The 21,642-nt window shown below is 41.6% G+C and overlaps 2 protein-coding genes across 7 annotated transcripts in view; one reads left to right on the top strand and one right to left on the bottom strand.

Annotated features, from left to right (window-relative positions):
* The window catches only part of vps13d (vacuolar protein sorting 13 homolog D), a 47,079-nt gene extending 40,493 nt beyond the window's left edge, over positions 1 to 6,586 (top strand). For all 5 annotated transcript variants that reach the window (XM_085781446.1, XM_085781444.1, XM_085781445.1 and 2 more), the window contains 8 exons: positions 303 to 451; positions 867 to 1,001; positions 1,891 to 2,058; positions 2,458 to 2,590; positions 2,980 to 3,175; positions 4,372 to 4,503; positions 4,597 to 4,837; positions 5,775 to 6,586. In XM_085781446.1, the coding sequence (XP_085637572.1) occupies positions 303 to 451; positions 867 to 1,001; positions 1,891 to 2,058; positions 2,458 to 2,590; positions 2,980 to 3,175; positions 4,372 to 4,503; positions 4,597 to 4,837; positions 5,775 to 5,906 (1,286 nt within the window). In that variant the 3' untranslated portion in view covers positions 5,907 to 6,586. The remainder of the gene's footprint in view (positions 1 to 302; positions 452 to 866; positions 1,002 to 1,890; positions 2,059 to 2,457; positions 2,591 to 2,979; positions 3,176 to 4,371; positions 4,504 to 4,596; positions 4,838 to 5,774) is intronic.
* A 721-nt stretch (positions 6,587 to 7,307) lies between these two features.
* Positions 7,308 to 18,433, bottom strand: LOC146984412 (immunoglobulin superfamily member 21-like). 2 transcript variants are annotated; one of them, XM_085783096.1, is made up of 10 exons: positions 18,244 to 18,433; positions 12,898 to 13,022; positions 12,471 to 12,592; positions 11,934 to 12,052; positions 10,509 to 10,624; positions 9,291 to 9,783; positions 8,544 to 8,644; positions 8,015 to 8,207; positions 7,887 to 7,916; positions 7,308 to 7,519 (listed from the first exon to the last, which is right to left on the bottom strand). In XM_085783096.1, the coding sequence occupies exons 1-10, from the start codon at positions 18,299 to 18,301 to the stop codon at positions 7,437 to 7,439; spliced, it is 1,440 nt and encodes a 479-aa protein (XP_085639222.1). In that variant the 5' UTR covers positions 18,302 to 18,433; the 3' UTR covers positions 7,308 to 7,436. The 2 variants fall into 2 exon arrangements, with proteins under 2 accessions (XP_085639222.1, XP_085639223.1); XM_085783097.1 differs by having other exon boundaries at positions 12,910 to 13,022.
* Positions 18,434 to 21,642: the final 3,209 nt, after the last annotated feature.

Here is a 21,642-nt window from a genome sequence, read left to right as displayed (position 1 = left end):
TTTTCCCGTGGCTACGCTACAATGTTACCTTAATTAAAAAGCTCTGGAGTAATTGTGATAGTTAACTACATGACAAACGCGCTCCATAACCCGCAATCTTTTGTTTATGACAGTTAAGACTACACAAATATACACGTCGTAACACCGTATATGTTATCCACCGCTCCATGTATTGATTTTTCACCAGCTTCATTGTAAACAAATGCACATGGCCAGGCGGAGGGTTAGCAAAACAGCGGAAAAGCAACCAGACTTGCATAGTTCCTCTTTAAAGTAATACTATAAATCATATTTTATTGCAGAACTTGAGAAATTGGATGAAAACCTGCATGAGAAGTCTAGTGAAGATGCAGGACCACCCAAACGCTATTACTTTGAGAACCTGAAGATCAGCCTCCCTCAGGTCAAACTGAGCGTCTTCACCTCTCACAAGCTGCCTCCTGATCTCAAGGTAACCCAGCAACACAATCATCTAATCATCTTCCTTGGGTTGGATTCAATCAAATTTTCATTCATGAATGTTTTCTTATCCAGGATTTGTTCTTAGCTTAGAACAAAATCTACGCACAGTGACAGTCAGGAGCATACTTACGCACATTTGAGAGCTGAAACTTAACTACTGATTACTGCGTTTTCTTCTGTTCTGCAGTTGTATAATAGGATATGATTTGAATTAGAATAATTTTCTTATCTTTTAACATGTAGATGGTTCAGCCATAGTTAAAAATCAACCTTAGATGAAGTGAACATTTTAACGTTAACAACAGTGTCCAGTTTTGTCCATCACATTGTTACTTCCTGTTGCGTCTGCCTCTTTGCTTTCATATGTCACATGGCTGCTTTAATTGTCTTTTTTTTCACTATAGGCTCTGAAAGGCACTCTAGGCTTTCCTCTGGTTCGCTTTGAAGATGCTGTCATCAACATGTACCCGTTCACTAGGGTGCACCCCTATGAGACCCAGGAGATCATCATAAACGACATCCTTAAGCACTTCAGAGAGGTGAGAGGAGCTCGCACTGATATAAAGCCTCATTAATACAGGCTATGATACATGCGAGTGAATTAGTTATTAAGTCCTGACTTAGAGTGGCCAAACTTTTGCACATACTACAATCATCAGTTAATTTCTTTCTTTCTTTTTTGAATTTTGAAATGGTCACCGCCACTACTTAAACAAATCCTAGGAAACACTGCCCGACCCTTTCATTTGGGAGTAAAAGTGTCTTTCACTATGTGAATGTATCTGATTTATAATACCAGTCAAAAGCTTCAACACACCATCACACTCTGAATTTTTTCTTTAAGTGTGGGTACACAGCAAATAGCATTATTGATCAACTATACCAATCATATAATATCAAGAATTGGAGGGAGCTTTGCTGGTGATGCTTGAGGTAATTTATTCAAATTTGAAAACACACTTAACCAGCATCACTACCACCGCATTCAGCTGCTTATGCCATCCCATCTGCTTTGTGCTTAATGGAACCAGAGCTTAGTTCAGGCCCAAAAAATCCAAGCCGGGGGACCATCATTTGCTTTTCAACAGCACACTGACCCAAACAAACTGCCAGCACCTGTAACAACTATTAAACCAAGAATTAGATAGAAAGAGCACTGCATCACATGACCCATCCTCCACACGTACTGTACATGTGGACGTGTGTGGCCAAAGATGAGCTCAGGGTTTATTCCCTGATTGTTTGCTGATCAAATTAAAGAAACTGCTTTTTGGCAAAGATTATAGCAACAACTGAAGATGTGGGTGCATAGTTAGTTACAGTAGTATTATTTTAAATTGTTGTAATAAAAATGAGCTGCTACATGGACAGACACTGTGTCACTGTCTGATCATGTTGTGTGTGTTGTGTGTCGTTTCTTGTCTGTAGGAGTTAATGAGCCAGGCAGCTCAGATCCTGGGCTCCGTGGACTTCCTCGGAAATCCAATGGGCCTCCTCAATGACGTCACCGAGGGTGTGTCTGAGCTCATCAAGTACGGCAACGTGGGTGGTCTCATACGGAACGTGACCCATGGTGTGTCCAACTCTGCTGCCAAGGTACATCTCGACTCAGCTGTGTATAACACACTCTTTGGGTACTATTCGTAGTGTTTGTTCAGTATATTTTACAGCATTTTTTTCTTCACACAGACACATCACAAAAATGTATCATCAATTGCTTGTCTGTTTACAACATTATACACATTAACATATACACAAAACTAGGTCAAAACCAAGTATACTGTACGTCCAACTGTATGTTCATTGTGTGAAATTGAGGAAGTAAAAACGATGATGATGATAATTGTCTTGTATTTGCATTGTATCAGCCGGTTTCGGCTCTTTGTTGTCTCCTGATGACATAATAGAAATTGAAATTCTTCCACCAAATCATTCTAAACGAGCAACATCCAGTTGCCATTTATTGTAAACATCCTACTGTTCTCTGTGTGTCAGTTTGCAGGGACTTTATCCGACGGTCTAGGGAAGACGATGGATAACCGGCACCAGAGTGAACGGGAGTACATCAGATACCACGGAGCCACCAGTGGGGAACATCTGGTTGCAGGGATTCATGGACTGGCTCATGGTACAGTCAGGAAATATTTACTTTTCTCTGATCACAGCTACACCTTGTGGCCAAGAGAACTGTTCATGGAGTTTCTCCATTAACACTTGAAGCCTCCTAAACACTTAAAAGTCTCAATTTTGAGGAGCTTAGAAAAGATGGCAAAATATGAGGAAAGGCCTCTAAAAATATAATATTTACCCTAAGATGACTTGTGTGCACGTGGTTTTCTTGAAAGAGTTGAGTGAGTGTGGGGTGTTCTCCTTGGACACTAATGGAATTGGATTGAAATAGTTTTTCGTACTGTTATTGTTGTAATATTTGCAAATATTCCACTGTAAATCCCAGTCTTTCTCTTGTGCCATCTCTGCAAGTTTTCATGTCCTTTTGCCCATACTCCTGCTCCCCAGGTATCATTGGAGGCATGACGAGCATCATCACCTCCACAGTGGAAGGGGTGAAGACAGAGGGCGGAGTCAGCGGCTTCTTCTCAGGGTTAGGTAAAGGTCTGGTCGGAACTGTGACCAAACCGGTGGCCGGAGCTCTGGACTTTGCCTCGGAGACAGCACAGACAGTGCGGGACATGGCCAGTCTCAGTAACCACAGGTGGGTTAATTAAGTCTGTTGCCTGTGTGATGTGAGCATCTGAAAAAATATCTTCGCTTCTGAGAAAACATGGGGTTCAGAATTTTCTGCAGAATAACGGATATTAAAAGTAACAAACCTGTTCAGTCATAACTGTATTTGATTAGCGTTAAGACTTTTTTGCTGTATGCAAAGCTCAGGTCATTATCATCTGACACTGGACTTCAGGATGGAGTGTGCCTGGGAGTGTTTTAGTGCCAAAACACAACTACAGAAGTAGTACAGCAGTTAGAAGCAATCTATTACCCACAAAGGTAAAATTAGTTTCCACAGCCTGTGGTTTATCCATCCTCCAGACTATAGATACATTTGCACACAACGTAGAACATAAATAAGTTTCTGCTGAATATACAATGTGTTATTGATTTATGGAATTTAGCATTGTTATAGTAGGGTGGAAGAAACCCTCTGTTAAAATATCCCTTCCACAAGTGTCCTGTGCCTGCGACCAGATACGAAGAGAAATAAATGGATCGAGGGGAGTTTGGGGTCATAAGCTCTAGTGAGCGCCATGTGAGTAATGAGTCATGTTGGGGGGCAGGACACCAATGATTTTGGAAACACGAGTGCAAAAGAGGACAAGTTGCCCTAAGAGCAACAAGACTAGGTCAAAACCTAATATGTGTTGTGTACCGCCTATGGTCAAATACTGACTTTATAACTGTGACATCCTCTGATGAAATCAAATCAGCCAACACGTAAACAACAGATTGAGACTTTTAATCACAATGATAGTGAGAGAGAATGATTGAATAATTGGAGTGAGGGAAAGAAGATGTTGAGCAGAGGGCCCTAACTGGACCTGAGCCAAGGCCACTGTGGCAAACACAGCTCACAGACTCCATCTGGGATCCACAATAATTTAGTCAAGCTCAGCTCACCACTCCACTGAGCAGTGGTGGAAATATCATACACACTGACAATGAACATCCTGCAGAGTCATATATATAGATATAATTTATATATTAAAGTGTATTGTTGTACATTTCAGCACAGTCCTTGTCACCAGGCGCAAAGAAACATAATCATCTACAACCACAAACTCATCCTTTCAGCACTGAGAACAGAAAACACCCAAGACAAAAATGCCATTACAGTTCTGTGAATTCCTGCGTGAACGGTGTTGTGAATTGTGTATTTTTTGTTGCATTGTTCAGGCTCGGTGTGCAGAAGGTCAGGAAACCTCGCTGCTGTAAAGGACCCCAGGGTCTTCTTCCTCGATACTCTGCCACACAAGCCGATGGTCAGGAGCAACTCTTCCGCCTCACTGACAACATCCACTCTGAGTTGTAAGTCTCACTTATTTCATGGGATGTGTTTAATACACTTATTACCTGCAGTTCCATCAGACAGAGTTGCTGACTCTCCATTTCTCACACCAGCTTCATCGCCGTCGAGCCCATAGACAGCTACTGCGTCCTCATTTCCTCAAAAGTGGTCTACTTCCTGAAGCCAGGGGATTATGTGGACCGGGAGGCCATCTTCTTGGAAGTCAAATACGACGACCTCTACCACTGCCTGGTCTCCAAGGATCATGGAAAGGTTTACGTGCAGCTCACCAAGAAGGCAGAGAGCACCAGCAGCGGTGTGGCCATGCCTGGCCCCTCCCACCAGAAACCAATGGTGAGACCCATCTGACTGATCTTTCTTTGACAGTCTCATTGTTTCCTCATGTTCCTAAAGTACCCTCTCTCCATGAAGAATACTCAACAGTCAGAGAGATTAAAAAATATATATATATGTAAGAAACAATTAACCAGAAACTATAGGTGAAACTGAAATCTCCTCAAAAACATAGAGACCCAGTCAACTTTCAATTCTGCCTGATCTCCTCATGTGAACACTTGTAATTTTTCTCAGTTCTCTTAGAAGTTACTCACCAGTATGTAGAAAAGTTGCAGGCTTGGCATCAAACAGCGTCTCTTTGTTGCCCAGAGCTCTTCCAGCAATGGAAAGCTGCACCAGCTTTTCCTTTTGCATTGATCATAAGTTGCAGCCTATAGAACAGACAATTAACTCCACCCATGTCTGATTTTATTGGTTTGACTCATGTTCAACTTTTCCTGCATCTGATTTGATTTTTTAGCCCTTAAAACTATTACACTAAATTAGCTTTAATTTCGTGTTCCTAATAAACTGACGTCTGGATGTAGATGTGTGTGGTGCTTGGCTCCAGACCTCTTCATCATCGCCAACTGTTGAAGAACATTTACTCAAGTCCTTAGTTTCAAAGTTTGTTGTAGTGGTGTGAGTTTATTGGCACTCCAGAGCACAGTAAACCTGACACAGAGTCAACAGACTGACCCAGAGCGAAGGGCAGGGGGCAGTTATATGGTTGAGCCAAAGGAGGGGGCACCATCTGTATGTAAACACAGTTGACCCCTAGTTATAGACATTGTGGTCAGGCAGGACGCAGTGAGAAGCGGGATTAAAAAAAAAGTAAGAACAAAGGCTCTTATTTCTACATTCAGAGACCTTTCACTTAAGCACCTAGAGTCAGCTTTTTCTCCTGTCGTCAGTCAGTCAGTTTCAAGAATTAACGTAACAATCTTCTCCACAGGTCCATGTGAAGAGCGAGAGTCTTGCCATTAAAATCTCTCAAGAAATCAACTATGCCAAGAGTCTGTACTACGAGCAGCAGCTGATGCTTCCTGCCAGTGAGAATGAGGACTACTTACTACTCGAGGCCTGATCACCTGTATGAAGGATTCTAACATTTCTTAAACCCTGAGTGGGAAATGGCTTTTATTGAATTTTGTAGGCTTCTGTTTTTTAAGTGTTTGACAAGCTGCAATAAAGGGAATAGTCAAGCAACCATGCACATTGTTTGCTAACATGGCCTGTTGTTTGACAAAGCACATATGTACATTACATGAGTAATATATGCAAGGCAGAGTTAGTTTGATTGTGTATATGTAAAAACACTTTAACGGCAGGTGTACACATCCTAGAGCTGTTCTATATTTTGTGAATAGACAGAAATGTAAATAGAGCTATACACCAACACTAAAGTATACTGGACTGATTGTGATAAACGTAGACCTCTGGAGCTGTCGCTCACTATCTCTGCCTTTTTCAATCAAAGACCTGCAGTGTGAAGGTCTCTAATGGAGCCTGCAGTTCTTTCTTAACAGAGGTCTCCTCCTCGACTGCCCTCTAACCACACTTCTCTCTTAATTCTACACAACTTGTTGAAGAGTTGCTTGTTAATAGTCGGGGCTTCAGGTTTTGGTTTGGTGTCAGATGAGATTTTCTTGAGCTGAATTTGAGTTGCATGCTAGAGCGGAGGGGTGTTCAGGACAGGCCTCAATGTGTGATTCTGTAAAATAATGTTCACATAGACACTGCTTTAAATAAAGCACCACATCTAAGTACTCATTGTGTCAGACCTATTATTTCCAAAAGAGTGTGTGTGTGCGTGTGTGTGTGTGTGTGTGTGTGTGTGCGTGTGTGTGTGTGTGTACGCACATACTGTATGTTTTTCCATATTTATTTTCTATATTTTTTGGAGGTCTAAATGATACAGAAATAAATAGAGAAAAACAAATAATATTTTTTCTTGTAGACTTTGTGAGTCTGTGGAAGAAGAGCAAATTCTGAGTTTGGTTTGTCTGGTACGTAACTTAGCAGTTGCAGCGCAAAATAAAAGCTTCAAATGTTCTTCTGCATATTTTTTTCATTTCTGAAAACTTAATCTTAAACCTCTCTCACTACAGAACAGGACATCACAAGCTCCCCGATCACTTTCACATGGCTCTGTCTGCCCTCTACATATTAAGGATCATAAACATTTTTTTTGAGCAAGGGGAGCAAAGTTAAGCAATGGGGATTAAAAATGTCTTTGGCCAGTCTGCTGGATGTGATTCAAACACCATGGACCACTGTTCTTCAGTGGGATTACACCTGGGAACTGGTGTGAACCTTGCACTCACTCACTGGTAGGTGACACCACACTGCATCCAGGATAAGTATGCACTAGTATGATACAGGTAGAGCTTCATACATAGTCATAATCGGTCGGAGTGTGACCAAGTTTCTCACAGCGTGACAATACGTTGTACAGCGGCTGTTCTGTGTCGGTGTCAGTGTCTCTCAGGGTCCTGCTGCAGGTCTGTTGTCCCAGCTGTGCCAGGTGTTGCTGTTAACAGCTGGGCGTAGGGTTTCCTTGGGGGCCTCTCGTGGGGAGGGTGGGGTTTGGGCGGAGTTGCAGCAGAGCCACAGGTCACGTCAGCTCGCAGGTGAAGATGAGCAGCAGGGCCGTGGAGGATAAGGTGAGGGAGTGCCAGCTGACCGCTGCATCAATAGCTGCACACAAACAAGGCAGCCTGCGTTACAGAGCACTGCTGTTGTCCAAATGATTAGACCATGACTGTGTCGTTGATATTAACTGACAAAACAACTTACACCGTTATAGTATAAATTTACATTCTGAATTATTAATGTCATCATGCAGGACCAAACCAATGATGAATGTGTGGTACTAATTTGAGGACTGTAGTTGAAAGTAACACTATTTTTCATCTTTATAAGATCAAAGAATGTTTTCAAATCTCTGTAGTTATTCATTTAAAAGATGCTGTGTAAGGATAGCAGCTTTACAAACGGGCGTAGTTGCTACTATGGGCAGTATAATTTGAAGGAAAAAAAAAAATTGCATGAGTGCAGGACCTACCAATAAAATGTTTCTTCAGTCTTGGGTTTTCTGTGAAATCACACAAAATAAAAAGCATTTACTGTGAGTATACTTATGATATACTAAATGATGAATAATTAAATAAAATCCTCCCACTACAGACCCACCAAACACGATGAGGCGGGTGTGGGTGTCAGTGGAGCCAAGCGGATTCTGGGCTGTGCACCGAAACATGGAGCCATTGAGCTCGGCAGGGACTCTGTCCAGAATGAGCTCCCGGCCGTTATGCTCCTCTCTGCCATCCAGCAGATGTCCTCCAACCCTGGTCCAGGTGAACATGGGCTCAGGGAAGACCTCGCTCTGTAGACACACACACACACGTCATACACAGGTAAGAAGTCGTTTTCTTACTTGTTCAAATATACTTATAAGTAGCAACACTTCAAACCCTCTATTACATAATATCTATCGGTCATTTTATTCTGGCTGTATCTGCGCTACCAGTCAATAACAATCACTTGTTTTACTTTAATCCTTTATATTATCATTTCTCAGATTTGATGGTTCTTTTTTCTTGTGTTGATGGGCTGATAGTGATGTAACTGGTTTGTGATGGATGCAAATAGACTTTGGGGACATTTTTTGATCTAGACTAGAGCTCTTTCTATTCAAAGATCCACTGCGTTGGGAACTCACTGCAGAGGGTCCCAGCTGGAAGCCTTGGACAGCGATCCTCACTGTGTCTCCCACCTTGGCCCTGCTGGGGCTCATAGACAGCTTGGGTCCTCTAGGAGCAGCTGGTAGCAGTGGTAACATAACAGACCAGGGGATTAAAACCAGGAAACAGAAACAGAAACAGCAGCTTCCCTTTAAAAATCAGGAATTCAGGCCCCGGTGGTTCAGTGGGTCACGTAGTACAGCGTGTACCACAACGACTTAGTCCTACAGTACCTTCAGGTTCCTGCATGACACATGGCCTGCATGTCGTCACCTCTCTCTCTCTCTCTCTCTCTGACTTTCCTCTCTCTCTTACAGCGGCTAAAAGCTAAAAGCAAAACTGCCTCAAAATGAAATAATCTGTGATTCACCAACACTGTTCAGCTCACACAGCCTCTCAAAGCAGCTACAAAACAGAGAGTTTAATAACTTATTGTAGTGTGTAAACCACAATTTATGGGTAATAATCCCATGTTTAAATGGGGCACTATGATATAGATTTCCTAAGTCTTATTCCAGGCCCAGGTCTTCATTTATATTTATAACAAAATTTGATATCAGACACCCTCCCAGGTGTGTCTGATATCAGTCAGACACTCAGTGGTTCACCTCTGCAATAATTTCATTACTGCGTGATCAGAGTACTTGATTCAGAGAGGATTCTTCTTTGCATTCACATCGAGTTGTGATCTAGTTAACTCAGTGTGTCGGTGCATCATGACTCACCCAGTGTGACCTCAGCCTGCATGGGCATGGACAGAGCCGGGTGGTTGACCTCACAGCTGAACAGAGCCTCGTTGTCCAGCTGGGGGTTGAGGCTCCAGGTCAGCAGGGCCCTCACCTCCATGGTGCCGTCTCCCGTTGCCTTCTGCCGGTGCTGGAAGTAGTAGAGTGGGTCGCTGCTCTGGACCCAACGGGGAAACTCCCGGCTAACCACGGTCTCAGGTATCACCTCGGTGGTCGGCTTAGGCTTAGGCTCAGACTTGGATCTCTGCTCTCGAACCTGGTCGGGGACACCGGGCCCATCTTGGCCAAGCCGAGCCAGCTTCCCGTCATCTTCCAGCTTGGACGCTGACTTGCGAATCTTGGTGTCATCATGGTCTCGACTGCTGAGAGGCTTGGCACTACGGAGGCCCGCATGGCTTTGGTATCCCATTATGGAAGAAGACTGGGGAGTTGGCACCACATCAATAAGTTCACCATCGCGCTTGAAGTATACCTGACAGAAGCAAAGACGGGTGAAGAACAGCATTGATTGTTGATTGTTCTTGTATCTTGTAAGTCATTTTCACACTTGATATTACATCTACCTAAAATAAGTATTGCCTGTTACTTGGTAAAGAGGTATGAGGAGTGTAACTGGCTGTGAAGGGAACATATAATGATATTGTTTAGAGACCTCACTCTAGCTATACATACTGTATGTGTTTGTCAGTCAATCACCTGCAGGAACTACAATATCCCAGGACTCTGAATTGTCAATAGACTGGCGAGAGAAAACCTGCATGGAGAAGCACTGCAGTATAGCTAATACACATATGGATGGATGGACAATAGCCCAGGGTAAGGCAGAGACGGTAGATCAGAAGAGAAACACACCAAAAATCTGAAATCTCATCTGTCGCAGTCAAGACATGTAAAACTCTTCTTTTCTGGACTTTTACTTTATCACATAAGCAGCTGTCCTGTAATCCCCCCACCCCCCACCCCCATCCAATATTAATGAAATACATTTCCCAAAGAGGTCACCGAGGGTATGACTGTAAATAGCTTTTTTCATTTGAAGCTTTCAATCCACTGTAGCAAAGCATGAAGCAAGGACACGTTTTTTCCCCCCCTATTTTTCTGTGACCACTAAACACTTCACTTCCAATATTGCTTCCAATCCTGCAACATTAAAGCATTGTCTTTCACAGGATTTCAGAGCAAGAGGCTCCGTCTCACCATGGGAGCTGGCTTTGCTCCTGTAACAATGCAAACCAGAGTGAAGTTCTGGGCCTCATAGCGGCTGAAAGGAGCCGGGCTGTTGGCTGCCACCACAGAGATGGACTTTGGAGGAACTGCAGGGAAAATAGAAAATAAGAAACACTAAACAATCTTACACCAGTTAGACACAAGCTACAGATTTCATTGTCACCTTTTCTGCAAAAGTATAGACACATGATGTACGTGTACACTGCAACGTGATGCACAATTACAGCACTGGTGTCATATCTTTAACACAGCAACTCAAAACTAACTAAATGGAATATTTACAGCTCAGTAACAGTGTATGATCTATAGTGATTGTGACTGTGACCTTATTGTGACATTCAGTTCAAAGAGTTAAAAGTATTAGATAAGTGCATCCCCTGAGCACTGGCCTGGTTCATGTTGGTCTGATTAGAGTAAAGTGTAGACAATTTTTGTGTTTAAGCAAAGACAACTGTGATGTAATTGTGTTGTAAAAAATACCATTATGCAAGTGCTTTACAGTGCACAGTGTGTTTTAGTGAGAGAAAATAGGTTTCTGAGTTATACAAAAGGATGACGAGATCTGCAACTTCTGTGTAAGGTGAAAATGGTTTATGGTTTTGCCACACGAGTGATTGACTAAAGAGTGACTGTAATGCAAGATGTGAGGCAGCTGATTAAAAGTCAACCTATTCTGGCCGGATGTCACTTGGTGTGGATCAATGAATTCTCTCACACCTCAACCCAAAACTGGACCACAGCTAATTACAACTGAACCTAACATGCAGCCTACTGGCCACAGTGTGTTGTACCAGAATACACTGTGGCATGGTGTCACACGTCCTTCATTTAGACCTGGGTCCGAAGAGGATGTGAAAATGTGGGTATTTGAGAATCCTAATGCAATAGGTGCAGCCTCTCACAAAATGTAAATAGAAATGATTAAATTGATGCCCAGATTAGTAATTCCTGAATTTCTAATAGTTTTGAAAAGAAATTGAAATATCCAGAATTGCCAGTATTTTTCAACAGCCAACTTCTCCCAGACATATTGTGCATGTTACTACTCCAAGTCTACGGTCTGACCTTCCTCAGGGTGTTACTGAGTCTACAACACTCTGAGGAAAGTCTTTCGACCGAAACGTCAGTGAATCATTAAATGGTGATGCCAAGCAAGAAGCAGTGTGCGAGTTTCTCCTTTTCCACAGACCGTAAGCTACACTGACCTCTGCACCTGCAACAGAAAATACATGGATGTGCGAATACTCACTTCAAAAAACTACTCCAAGTCTGAAAGATCTCAACGACATATAGGTTGTTTATCACAGAGATCTCAGTGGTTTGGTGATGCTCTTACTTTTCCTATAAAGATAGGGTAGCCTATTCAAAATGAACACATCACACATCAACACATACCTATGACAGTGAGCATGATGCTGCCCGACGCCAGAATCACTTTGTCTTTGGAGCTCTTGTCATAAATCCCAACATGGCACTCATACAGACCGTCATCCTCCATCTGGACTTCAGGAAGCCTGCTCATACACAACAACAGTTTTTAGTTATGTTTCTCACTTTCCTCACAAGTGGAGGCAAGAAAAATCGTTAAAAAAGTGTCTTCAGATGGCAGGTTTGAATGTCCATCCAACTTGTTTGTCCTTCACAGGGTTGAGGACAGCATGGTGCTGTATTTAGAGTTTCACATCACTGGGTTCAAACCTGCTGGCTGGCAGGGACATGATCTCCTCCCTACACTGGCTTCCTTCCACAGTCCATAGACATGCAGGTTAGGTTGGCTCAAAGTTAATATAAGCCTAGGTGGTTGTTTGTCTGTATGTATGTATCAGCACTGACCAGTCAAGATCTCTGACCACCCATTGGCTCCAGTTCATTAAGGGTAAGAAGAATAACTGAACCTAACACATGTTGTACAGTTGTAGTGGTTTGCCTTACCGTACAGTCGACTGGTAGACCAGGTCATCGTGTCTGTGGATGTCCTCTGTGTGGGAGTAGGTAGTGTTGTACATGGCATCATAGGTGAAAATCTTCTGCTTGACGCCGCCTCCCTCAGTCACCTGAGAGAGTGAGAGCACATACAGTAAGTGTTGCGATCTGTGTGCGGTCGATTCAGATCATTTCAAGATAGTTTAAGATCATTTCAGCGCTAGGTCATGCGTTGCTTTCAGAAGTAGGAGCCAGAACAAAGATTTTATTTGTCACTCTAACTCATGGCATTAATAGTAACAGAAAACAAACGGGGTGGCAGATGCTGTCAGTTTGGGCCTGATCTACATTATGCAGTTTCTCTTGATTGAAATAGGTTAAATGGTTCACAACGGAAGGAGGGCCTTCTATTGTGAACCATTAGTATTAAGTTCACCTCTGTGTTTACCTGAAACCACACAATCTCTCGGAGGTTGCCATCTGTCTGAAAGTTGCACTTGAGTGTGACTGTGTCTCCAATCACAATGGGAGGAAGTGGCTCAATGGAAACAGTTAAATACGCTGTCAAAGAGACAAAAATGGAAGATGTGAAAATCACATTGCATTTTGCCTAAATGATTCAACATGAGAGATGTGATATACAGTATGTTCAACCTGTCATGTCATAAAACATTTTTAAAATACATTTCAAACACACAAATACAAATCCTCACAAGGTTTATTTACTTTAGGTTATGAGAAACCCCAAGTTAGAGAGACTGAGCGTTATGAATGCGCTGACAGTCTCAACTTTGTGTCACCCGGTGATATAGCAGTGTTTATTTTTTGTGCATTAGTTTTTTTCTGTTGTTTGTCAAACCTAAAATGTATAACCAAGTAGAATATTTTAGTAATGTAATAAAAGTTGACTGAACTGCATGGTCTAACCATTCCTCAAGAAATGAGAAGCTACGATGATGGGACTTGTGGCAAAGGGATATTTAGACAGGATGGGGCATGACATGCAGCAAAGGGCTGGTTGGTTTCGCACCCATTGCCACTGCAATGGGTACAGCAAATAATACCATGCCATGGCATGGTAGTAGCACAACCATAGGATTTTATACCAGCACTAAGATGCACTTGTTATTTAATACAACTAACATTTAAGTTCACGACTGAACCTTTTTTTTCTCCATTGCACATATGTCGTCAAACTGATGAGGATTTTTTTCTTTATGTCTTTGCATGCATTTTTTTACACTGCCCTCTGGGCCACCATATGACCCCATCCTCATCCAGTCTAATAACACACAGACAGTTCACACAACTCACAGCTTAGATAATCCCTAGGAGCAACAGTATTTATATGGGTCTGAGATTTAAATGCTGCTGCACCAGGGGGGATTAAATGGGTTAATGCAAATGTAGGTACATACAATTAATAACACAGGTGAAACACATTTTGACATATATAAATATGTCGGACATGGATAGATACATTTGCTTTGATCATCTTAGACGTCATGCAATAAATTTAAATACTGAGCATGTATTCTACCTCAATTCAAATATCAAATAGGTTTTAAATACCATAAATTGATGTATACTCAGATGCTTTTCAACATTTTGCATATGAGAAGAAAAGAAAATGCAAAAATATACAACCTTGTGTGGTGTAATGTGGTGAAAGTCCTAATCACTGTACAACCATGCCACCCCAGCATCACTTAATATGTTGTTATATAAGGTTCCAGTTGTTACATGAATTTCATATTTAGTTAAATGTGTTTTTTCACTTAAAGAATTCAGACACAGTCCATTTGTTTTTCACCCTTTTCATGTAAAATACCAACTGAAATTCTGACCTGGTGTCATATTTACAGCATGCATGTACTGTAGTCTATGTGGGCTGAATTATTTTCCAGGAGCTGGACAGCTTCCCTCTGACATGTGGACTAGGATCAAAGGCACCTTGCAGAGTTGCAGCCTGCTGGTACTGAGAGGCACTCTGATGCCCTCTAACACCACAGCCAGTCTCACCTCCACAATACTGGCCTGTGCTGCATGACGTCAGACAGCCTACAGATTATTTTCCCATGTTTTTCCTCTTAATCCTCCCTCCAGCTTTTCATCTAAAGAGCAAGCCATTTGCCAAGCTCTGGCCTCTCTCCACACAAACACACACACACACACACACACACACACACACACACACACACACACACACACACACACACACACACGCACAGACACGCACACACACACACACACACACACACACACACACACACATACACACACACACACAGCTCTCTCTCTATCTCTATCTCTCTCTCACACACACACACACACACACACACACACACACACATGTGCATGCACACTCACACACAAACACACAAGGTAGTAGAGAGATTAACACATATCAGAATAACACTGAAATGATAAATAAATAAAAGAAACAGTAGTCACACATGATAACTGATTCATAATGTCCAGTGTAAACAACAGAAAGCAATCATTTAACTGAGGGAAAGCATATTTCAGAATGAGATTAAGGTTAGTGAAATGAGATATTGAGGAGTGATATTACTGTCCCTGCTCAGCTTAGATTTGGTTTTAGACTACAGCTGCTTTTGCCCTACTTTGTGTGATAAACAGAGAAAAGAATTCAACAGTTAGCCTTGTAGTATTGTATATTGTAATGTCTGTGATATTCCATGTCTTGTGTTGGTGTATGTATTTAAAGGGTGGCAAGGGGAAATATAAATGCATATTGTTATAAGATAACGTTAATAATTTCAGTTTACTTGTCTAACCAAAGCAAGGTTACAGCTCAGAGACGAAAGCCTTTTGTTCAGAAAGGGTGGGATTTTAAAAGATTACACAAGAGAAATTAAAATAGAGTCATTATGTATTTAAAAGGGTTGGGAGAAATTATAAAACCTCCCCAACTAAAAATCAACTGAAGCAAATAATGTGGATTAATGTGGATTAATCAATTAAACTTCAGTTACAGGAGAGGACAATTAAAAATAAAGTCCCTCTGAAGGCCATGATGTAATGACTACATTAATGTTGTTTAATTATTGCCATTATTTTTTATTACTGTATATTTCACCATTACCATTTCAACCCAACGTTTTATTTGCATTTTGACAACTTCTTAATTTGTGCATTTTTCTTATCCAATCAAGTATATTCACGATGTACTTACTGTATTATAATCATAATCACAAATCAAAACATTGTCAAACAAACAGTAATTGCAGCATGGCTTTTGTGCCAAATCATGAACAACATGCATGGCTGCTTTACCAGCTAGCTCTCTCAAATTAGTGTGTTGTCATTTTATTTTCCTCTGACTGTATTGTGATGGGGAGGTCAAGTTGCAGTCTCTCTGACAGTGATGAATCTTTAAGACTCACCACCAATAAAATTCATTGTATGGTTCCCCATATTCACAGTTTTCCCTCAGTGCCTAAAGCGCTGTGATGAATGAGTCCACTGTTCTGGGAAGGCTGTACTGTTTTCTTTGACTCAGCTTGTTCACAATCACAAGCAACAAGTCTGGTGAAAGTCATAGCTGCTGCAAACAGTTGCCACATGCTGTCACAGCATGCAACCACCAGACATTCACTGAATTCACTGTTTCAACTTTCAACTGTGTCCCTGTAGAGCAATTGGCTATGCAGCAAGTAAAATAAAACAAAATAAAATGTACAGAACACTGGACCAAAACAACAACGGACACTGCAATACAGCCATCACAGTGTTAAGAAATGACTGTGCAAAGTGCATGGTTATCAGCACCAGGGGTAAACAAAGGGTAAAGATGGATGGATGATTACAAGATCAACATTTAACTGTGGTATGTGGTCAACTACAACCAAAAACATCATCATCATTTCCATTATCAACATCAACACCATCATCACTGTACAATGTAGTCAACAGGAAACCAGAATGACCAGTGAGTAGCCTCAGTGATCAAGTTTGGCTCTACCAAGATCTGAATTCAAAAGAGAAACAGCTCTAGGGATTAAAAAGTATTTATATCATCAACATGAAACTTTGCCAGTTTTCTCAAGCAAGAAAGACGTTGCTGGCCTCTTTTACTCAGTGCCTCAGGGTAGCGGTTAAAATTAAGCGTGTTATCGAAATAGGTCCCAAGACATTTATATTTCTAATCACATTCTTCTGTCTGTGCCTTGATGTAGGTTTTTTGGTTTAGCTTTTCAACATGCTTAGTGCAAAGTTTCTCTCTGAGAATGACACTCATTTACGCACAGACACACCCCTTCATCCTGTGATTTGCCCGTGACACCAGCATCTCTCAAAAGACATATCTGTAAACGTCAATAATCCCATGGCTCTGAATTCATACTGAAATTAAGTTAGATGGACTGTGCATTAGCAACGATGATGGAGGTTACCATGACAGAGTTGGCCAGGAGAGGACAGAATGGCAACCACAGTAAACTATAGCTACTAGCCCTCACACGTTGGTCGTAATACCACTTGGTTACCACTACTCTGGTCTGCCCTCAGTACAGAGACACACTTCATCCATTGTATAAAGTTAGCTGCAGCTACAGACAAGTATCACAACAATGCAGAGAATATGAAGCTCCAAGAATAGCATCACCATCTTTATTCCAAAAGGCCGCTGCTGACAGGAAACCATGTTCAACCGCAAAGAAAACAAGTAAAATGCAAAATAAATAAATATATACCTCTTGGTGTGGCTTTCCACCACTGAAGACAACTCTTGGCATGTAAATATTTGTACTACTCTCTATGGTTTATTGGTTGCATACTGTGTATGTACACCTTCATGTACTTGTGTTTATATTTCATAAAGGCTAGTGCTCACGTGTGTGTCAGCATATTTATCTTATGTATATCATATTTATTTTTTATCATTCCGATCTATCCTCAATATTTATTTTAGACAAAAAAAAAACACAACTTACTGTATATAAAGAGCTTGTATGAGCTAAACAAATTGTCCTTTATCACATAGAATTGCAGTCCGAACATCGCCAGTGATGGACCAGCACCTGCTCTGTAGCGTCTGACCTCTTCAGTCATCAACAGACACATTACAGTAACACCTTGTTGTATAATCACTGCAACATCATTAATACCTTAAGCACACCCTGCAACACTTTTGCACATGATGGTTTCATTGTATTTATATACATTTATTTAAGCATCTTTTTTGAGTTTTTATTGTCATTGTGTAGTTTTTACTGCAACAAATGAGAATTGTAAATGAAAACCTACCTGGTAATTAACCTTATTTGTGATGATTTTATCATCCCTTCCATATGCTACAACTACATTTTTATTCCATGAATAATAATATTATTAACTGGACTGCGGGGAGGAGGTGAAATGTTGCCCCCTATGGATGTGTTGTATGATCTTACAGATTATACCGAGAGAAAATATAGAGACAATTATTTTACCAGAGCAGCAACAAAAAGAAAAACCGACCCATTTCAAAAATAAAAAAATAACTTGTTTTTAGTAAGAATGAAAGAATAGTTGAAACAAACTTAGAGCAATGGTATATTTCAGGCTAATGCCAGAAATGACAATAAGATCAAACAAACAAATAAAACAAACAACCAAACAAACAAATACATCATAAAAGCAAACAAATCCATTTTTAATTTATTCTGTAAAGCTTTTTAAGGGGTTCTAAACTCTTTTTTTATCAGCAATGACTCCTCAGTCATTGATTGTCAACAATTATTATTTCTCCTGCAGACACTACTTGTCGTCCACTTACCAGCTGTGACACTGAGTAGAAGGAGGAGAAGGAAGCAGAGGGTGAGAGGACCTGTCATCCTGCTGGGTTGTGCTACTCAGACCGAAGGATGATCCATCTGTTATTATTCGGGCAGAGGACAACAGCAGTATTTCATCTCCCATGCTTCACACTGATGCTGCTGCACTCTGCTGCTCGGGTTTATAGATAGAGGATTACAGTCTCTCTCTCTCTCTCTCTCTCTCTCTCTCTCTCTCTCTCTCTCTCTCTCTCTCTCTCTCTCTCCGTCCTCTGTGTCTGTGACTGCAGTTTTACTTTCGTCTGGGTGAGGATGGGTGGGTGATGGACTGCAACTTAAAAAGAGACATGCAAATAGACAAAACACAGAAAAAAAAACATACAACACGTGCACTGCAAATACTTGTTTATGCTTAATGTATGTGCTTGTGTTTTATCTATTTGGATGGGGGTTTTTAAGTTGCATGGGTGAAACACTAACGCTCCCCACCACACATACACACACACACACACACACTCAAACTTAATTTTTTTTTTAAACATGTCCACACTTTGTTGAAATATGCGAATTAAACTAATTTTATCTCTATGGGGAAAATGTTCCTGTTGCTATTTTATGACAGGTGTGACTGTCACACAGATAATCGTCCCTGTTCCTCACCGCTCCACAGGTAGGCTATATTAAACATTGTTTAAAATGATACTTAATATTGAGTTAACAAGCTACTAAAGAGTTAAATGAGCATTCTGCTAGTTTTGTGGATTTTGTGAAAATCTAAAAGTTGTTTCCTTGGAGGAGAACATTTTATTAGGTTGCTTTCCTGAACACTGCATACTGCAATGCAGTGTCATGCTGTGAGGGCAAACAAGACAAACAAGGCTTGACTAGTTAAAGCTAAAAATAAACATCAATCAAAATAATACTGCAGTAGAAGTGATATCTCTACTGATCTCAGAACAGCCTTTTGTCCACAAAGGATCCAATGCCTGTTTGCATTTGTCATTTACTGCCTACTTGTGGTGGCAGCAGGGAATTGTCTCTGAATATATATATATATATATATATATATATATATATATATATATATAGTATAGAAAATATAGTTCCATACATTTTTTGATAAAGGCTTGAAATTGTCAAGCGAGTATAACAGGTGTGTATCCCTGCGTTCTTTCTGGGGCGACCCCACATTTCTGTATAAAATGGCCATGTCTCGCTGAAACTGTGTCTCTTTTCCTTGTACTCTGTGGGAGAGGGGCTCGGGTGGTGTCTGGGAGGATGTATTGTTTATTATTTTTCTGTCATCTTCGTCAGAAAAAAAGATGTCTGAGACAGGAGCACTGTGGTTCACTTTACTACAACACAACGCAGAGGTAGGTAATACACCGGTTACACAAGTTTAATTTGAGGTTTATGCGAGGTTTGTACACAAAGGACAATCTTGGGATCTTTTCTCTCTTTTACCGATGATTAGCTATGGGTACATACAAAGGGTGCTTGTCAAGCTCTACTATTTGATAATCCTGAATGAAATATGTGGAAACTGAAATTGCTTATGAAGTGCGAACCTCCCTAACCCTCCAAAAGTCCATTTGCAGGATTTGGAGGGTTAGGGAGAACAGCAGACCTGGGACTGAGGGGAGAGGGATAACTGGAGGATGGACCATGTGCCTCCTGTCCCCTACAGACACACCCATCCTTACCCTAATCACATATACACACGAGACATGAGCATGGTGAAAAAAACTCAGAAAACTGGAAACCAACACCCAAAAGACCTTGTCTTATAGGTGACTCAAACCTTTCATAATTACCCTGATTAGGAACCCTGAAATCAAAGTGGACTCCAACCCAGGAGTAAAAATCCAACACAACACATTCTGTTGTGAAACAAGACCCCCACAGCACAATCAATGCAATCCCACATTGCTGACACAATCAAGCCAATGTCTCCTAGAGACAATCCACTCAACTAGCCTTTGCATGCATACACATAATGGCAAAATCCTTCGACCGTACATCTGCCTTGAACTGAAAACATCTGCAGTGCAGAACAACAGATGAATGGGATCCACATGACTACAACAAGGGCAAAGAGATTTGGAGCCACTGGAGGCTTTTTTTACGCTTATGTAACAGAGTTAGGGGTAGTGTGATTCAACTTGCCATAAAAACTCATCACACAACACTGAAACGTATTTGTCCTATGGCAATTAAACGCAGCACCCCTGTGGATTAGGGTCGTGCACCCCGGGGGGTAGCAGCAGTCGGACCTCGCTGTCTCCCGAGTTATGGGCTCCGCCATTGTTTCATATTAATTACTTTAATTTTAATACTAAGGGGTGGTTTAAGTTGTATTTTTTAAACATATAGCTCCCGAACGATCGAACATGTCCTTTTCATAAAAAGTTGACAGTGTTTTTCTCTTTTTTTTGTTTATAAAATGGCTGGTGCTACACGTCGTTAGCTAACCTGTTTCTGGGCTGTGGAAAGGCTGATGTCACAGAGCTTGAGGGGCCACATCAGGTGCTGTATTTTCCTGGCAGAAGGCACCGGTTGATCTTGCTTAGGCTGTCCAGGAGCTGGGAGCCAACCGAGGCAGCCATGTGTTTGTCTGACAAGTCAGCTATGTAAAGCCTTCCAAGGCTCTGTACTGGTTGGTCCACTAGCAGCGGGATCTTCTCACTGTCAACTGAGAAGGAGATGTTGACGTTCCGGACGCCTTTTCTGATGGAGAGACTGCGGGACTTGGCAGGCTTTATCCTCATCCGGGCCCATGTTAGCAGCTCTTCAAGCCTTTTCAGGAGTCTGGCTGCATGCAGATGTCTGAAGGAGGGTGGTTACGTCATCCGGACAGCTGGGAGTCGTTGGCCTGACTGGGATCTGACACCTCTGACCATCTGTCTTCCGCCGATCAGGATGACCTTGAATGCTGCTGTGAAAAGGATGGGGGAGATGGAGCAACCCATTGCTATCCCTTTCTCCAGAGGATGCCAGCCGGTTGAGATCTCCTGGGTGGTGTAGCAGACATGGAAGTTGTCAAAGTACCTTGCTACTAGTCTTTGGATGTGTGGTGGTATATGAAAGAAGTCCAGGGCGAAGTGGTGGGGAACAGACCCATAGGCATTTGCGAGGTCTAGCCAGACCACGTGCAGGTCAGATTTGCTCTGCTTTGCTGACTGTATCTGTTCCCAGATCATAGCTGAGTGCTCCATGCAGCTGGGAAAGCCGGGGACTTCTGCCTTGTGGCAACTGGTGTTCACGTAGTTGTTTGCCAGGAGGTAGCTGGTCATGCGCTTTGCCATAACCGAAAATAAGATCTTCCCCTCTACGTTCAATACGGCTATGCCTCTGAATTGGTTGATGTTACGGGAGTCTTTCCCTTTCGGGATGAAGGTAGT

The sequence above is a fragment of the Trachurus japonicus genome, chromosome 7 (genome assembly GCF_045865225.1).
Source record: "Trachurus japonicus isolate A0001 chromosome 7, Traja_1.0".
Classification (NCBI taxonomy): Eukaryota; Metazoa; Chordata; class Actinopteri; order Carangiformes; family Carangidae; genus Trachurus; species Trachurus japonicus.
Note: the sequence above shows the minus strand (reverse complement) of the source record. Positions and strands in the feature narration are given on the sequence as shown.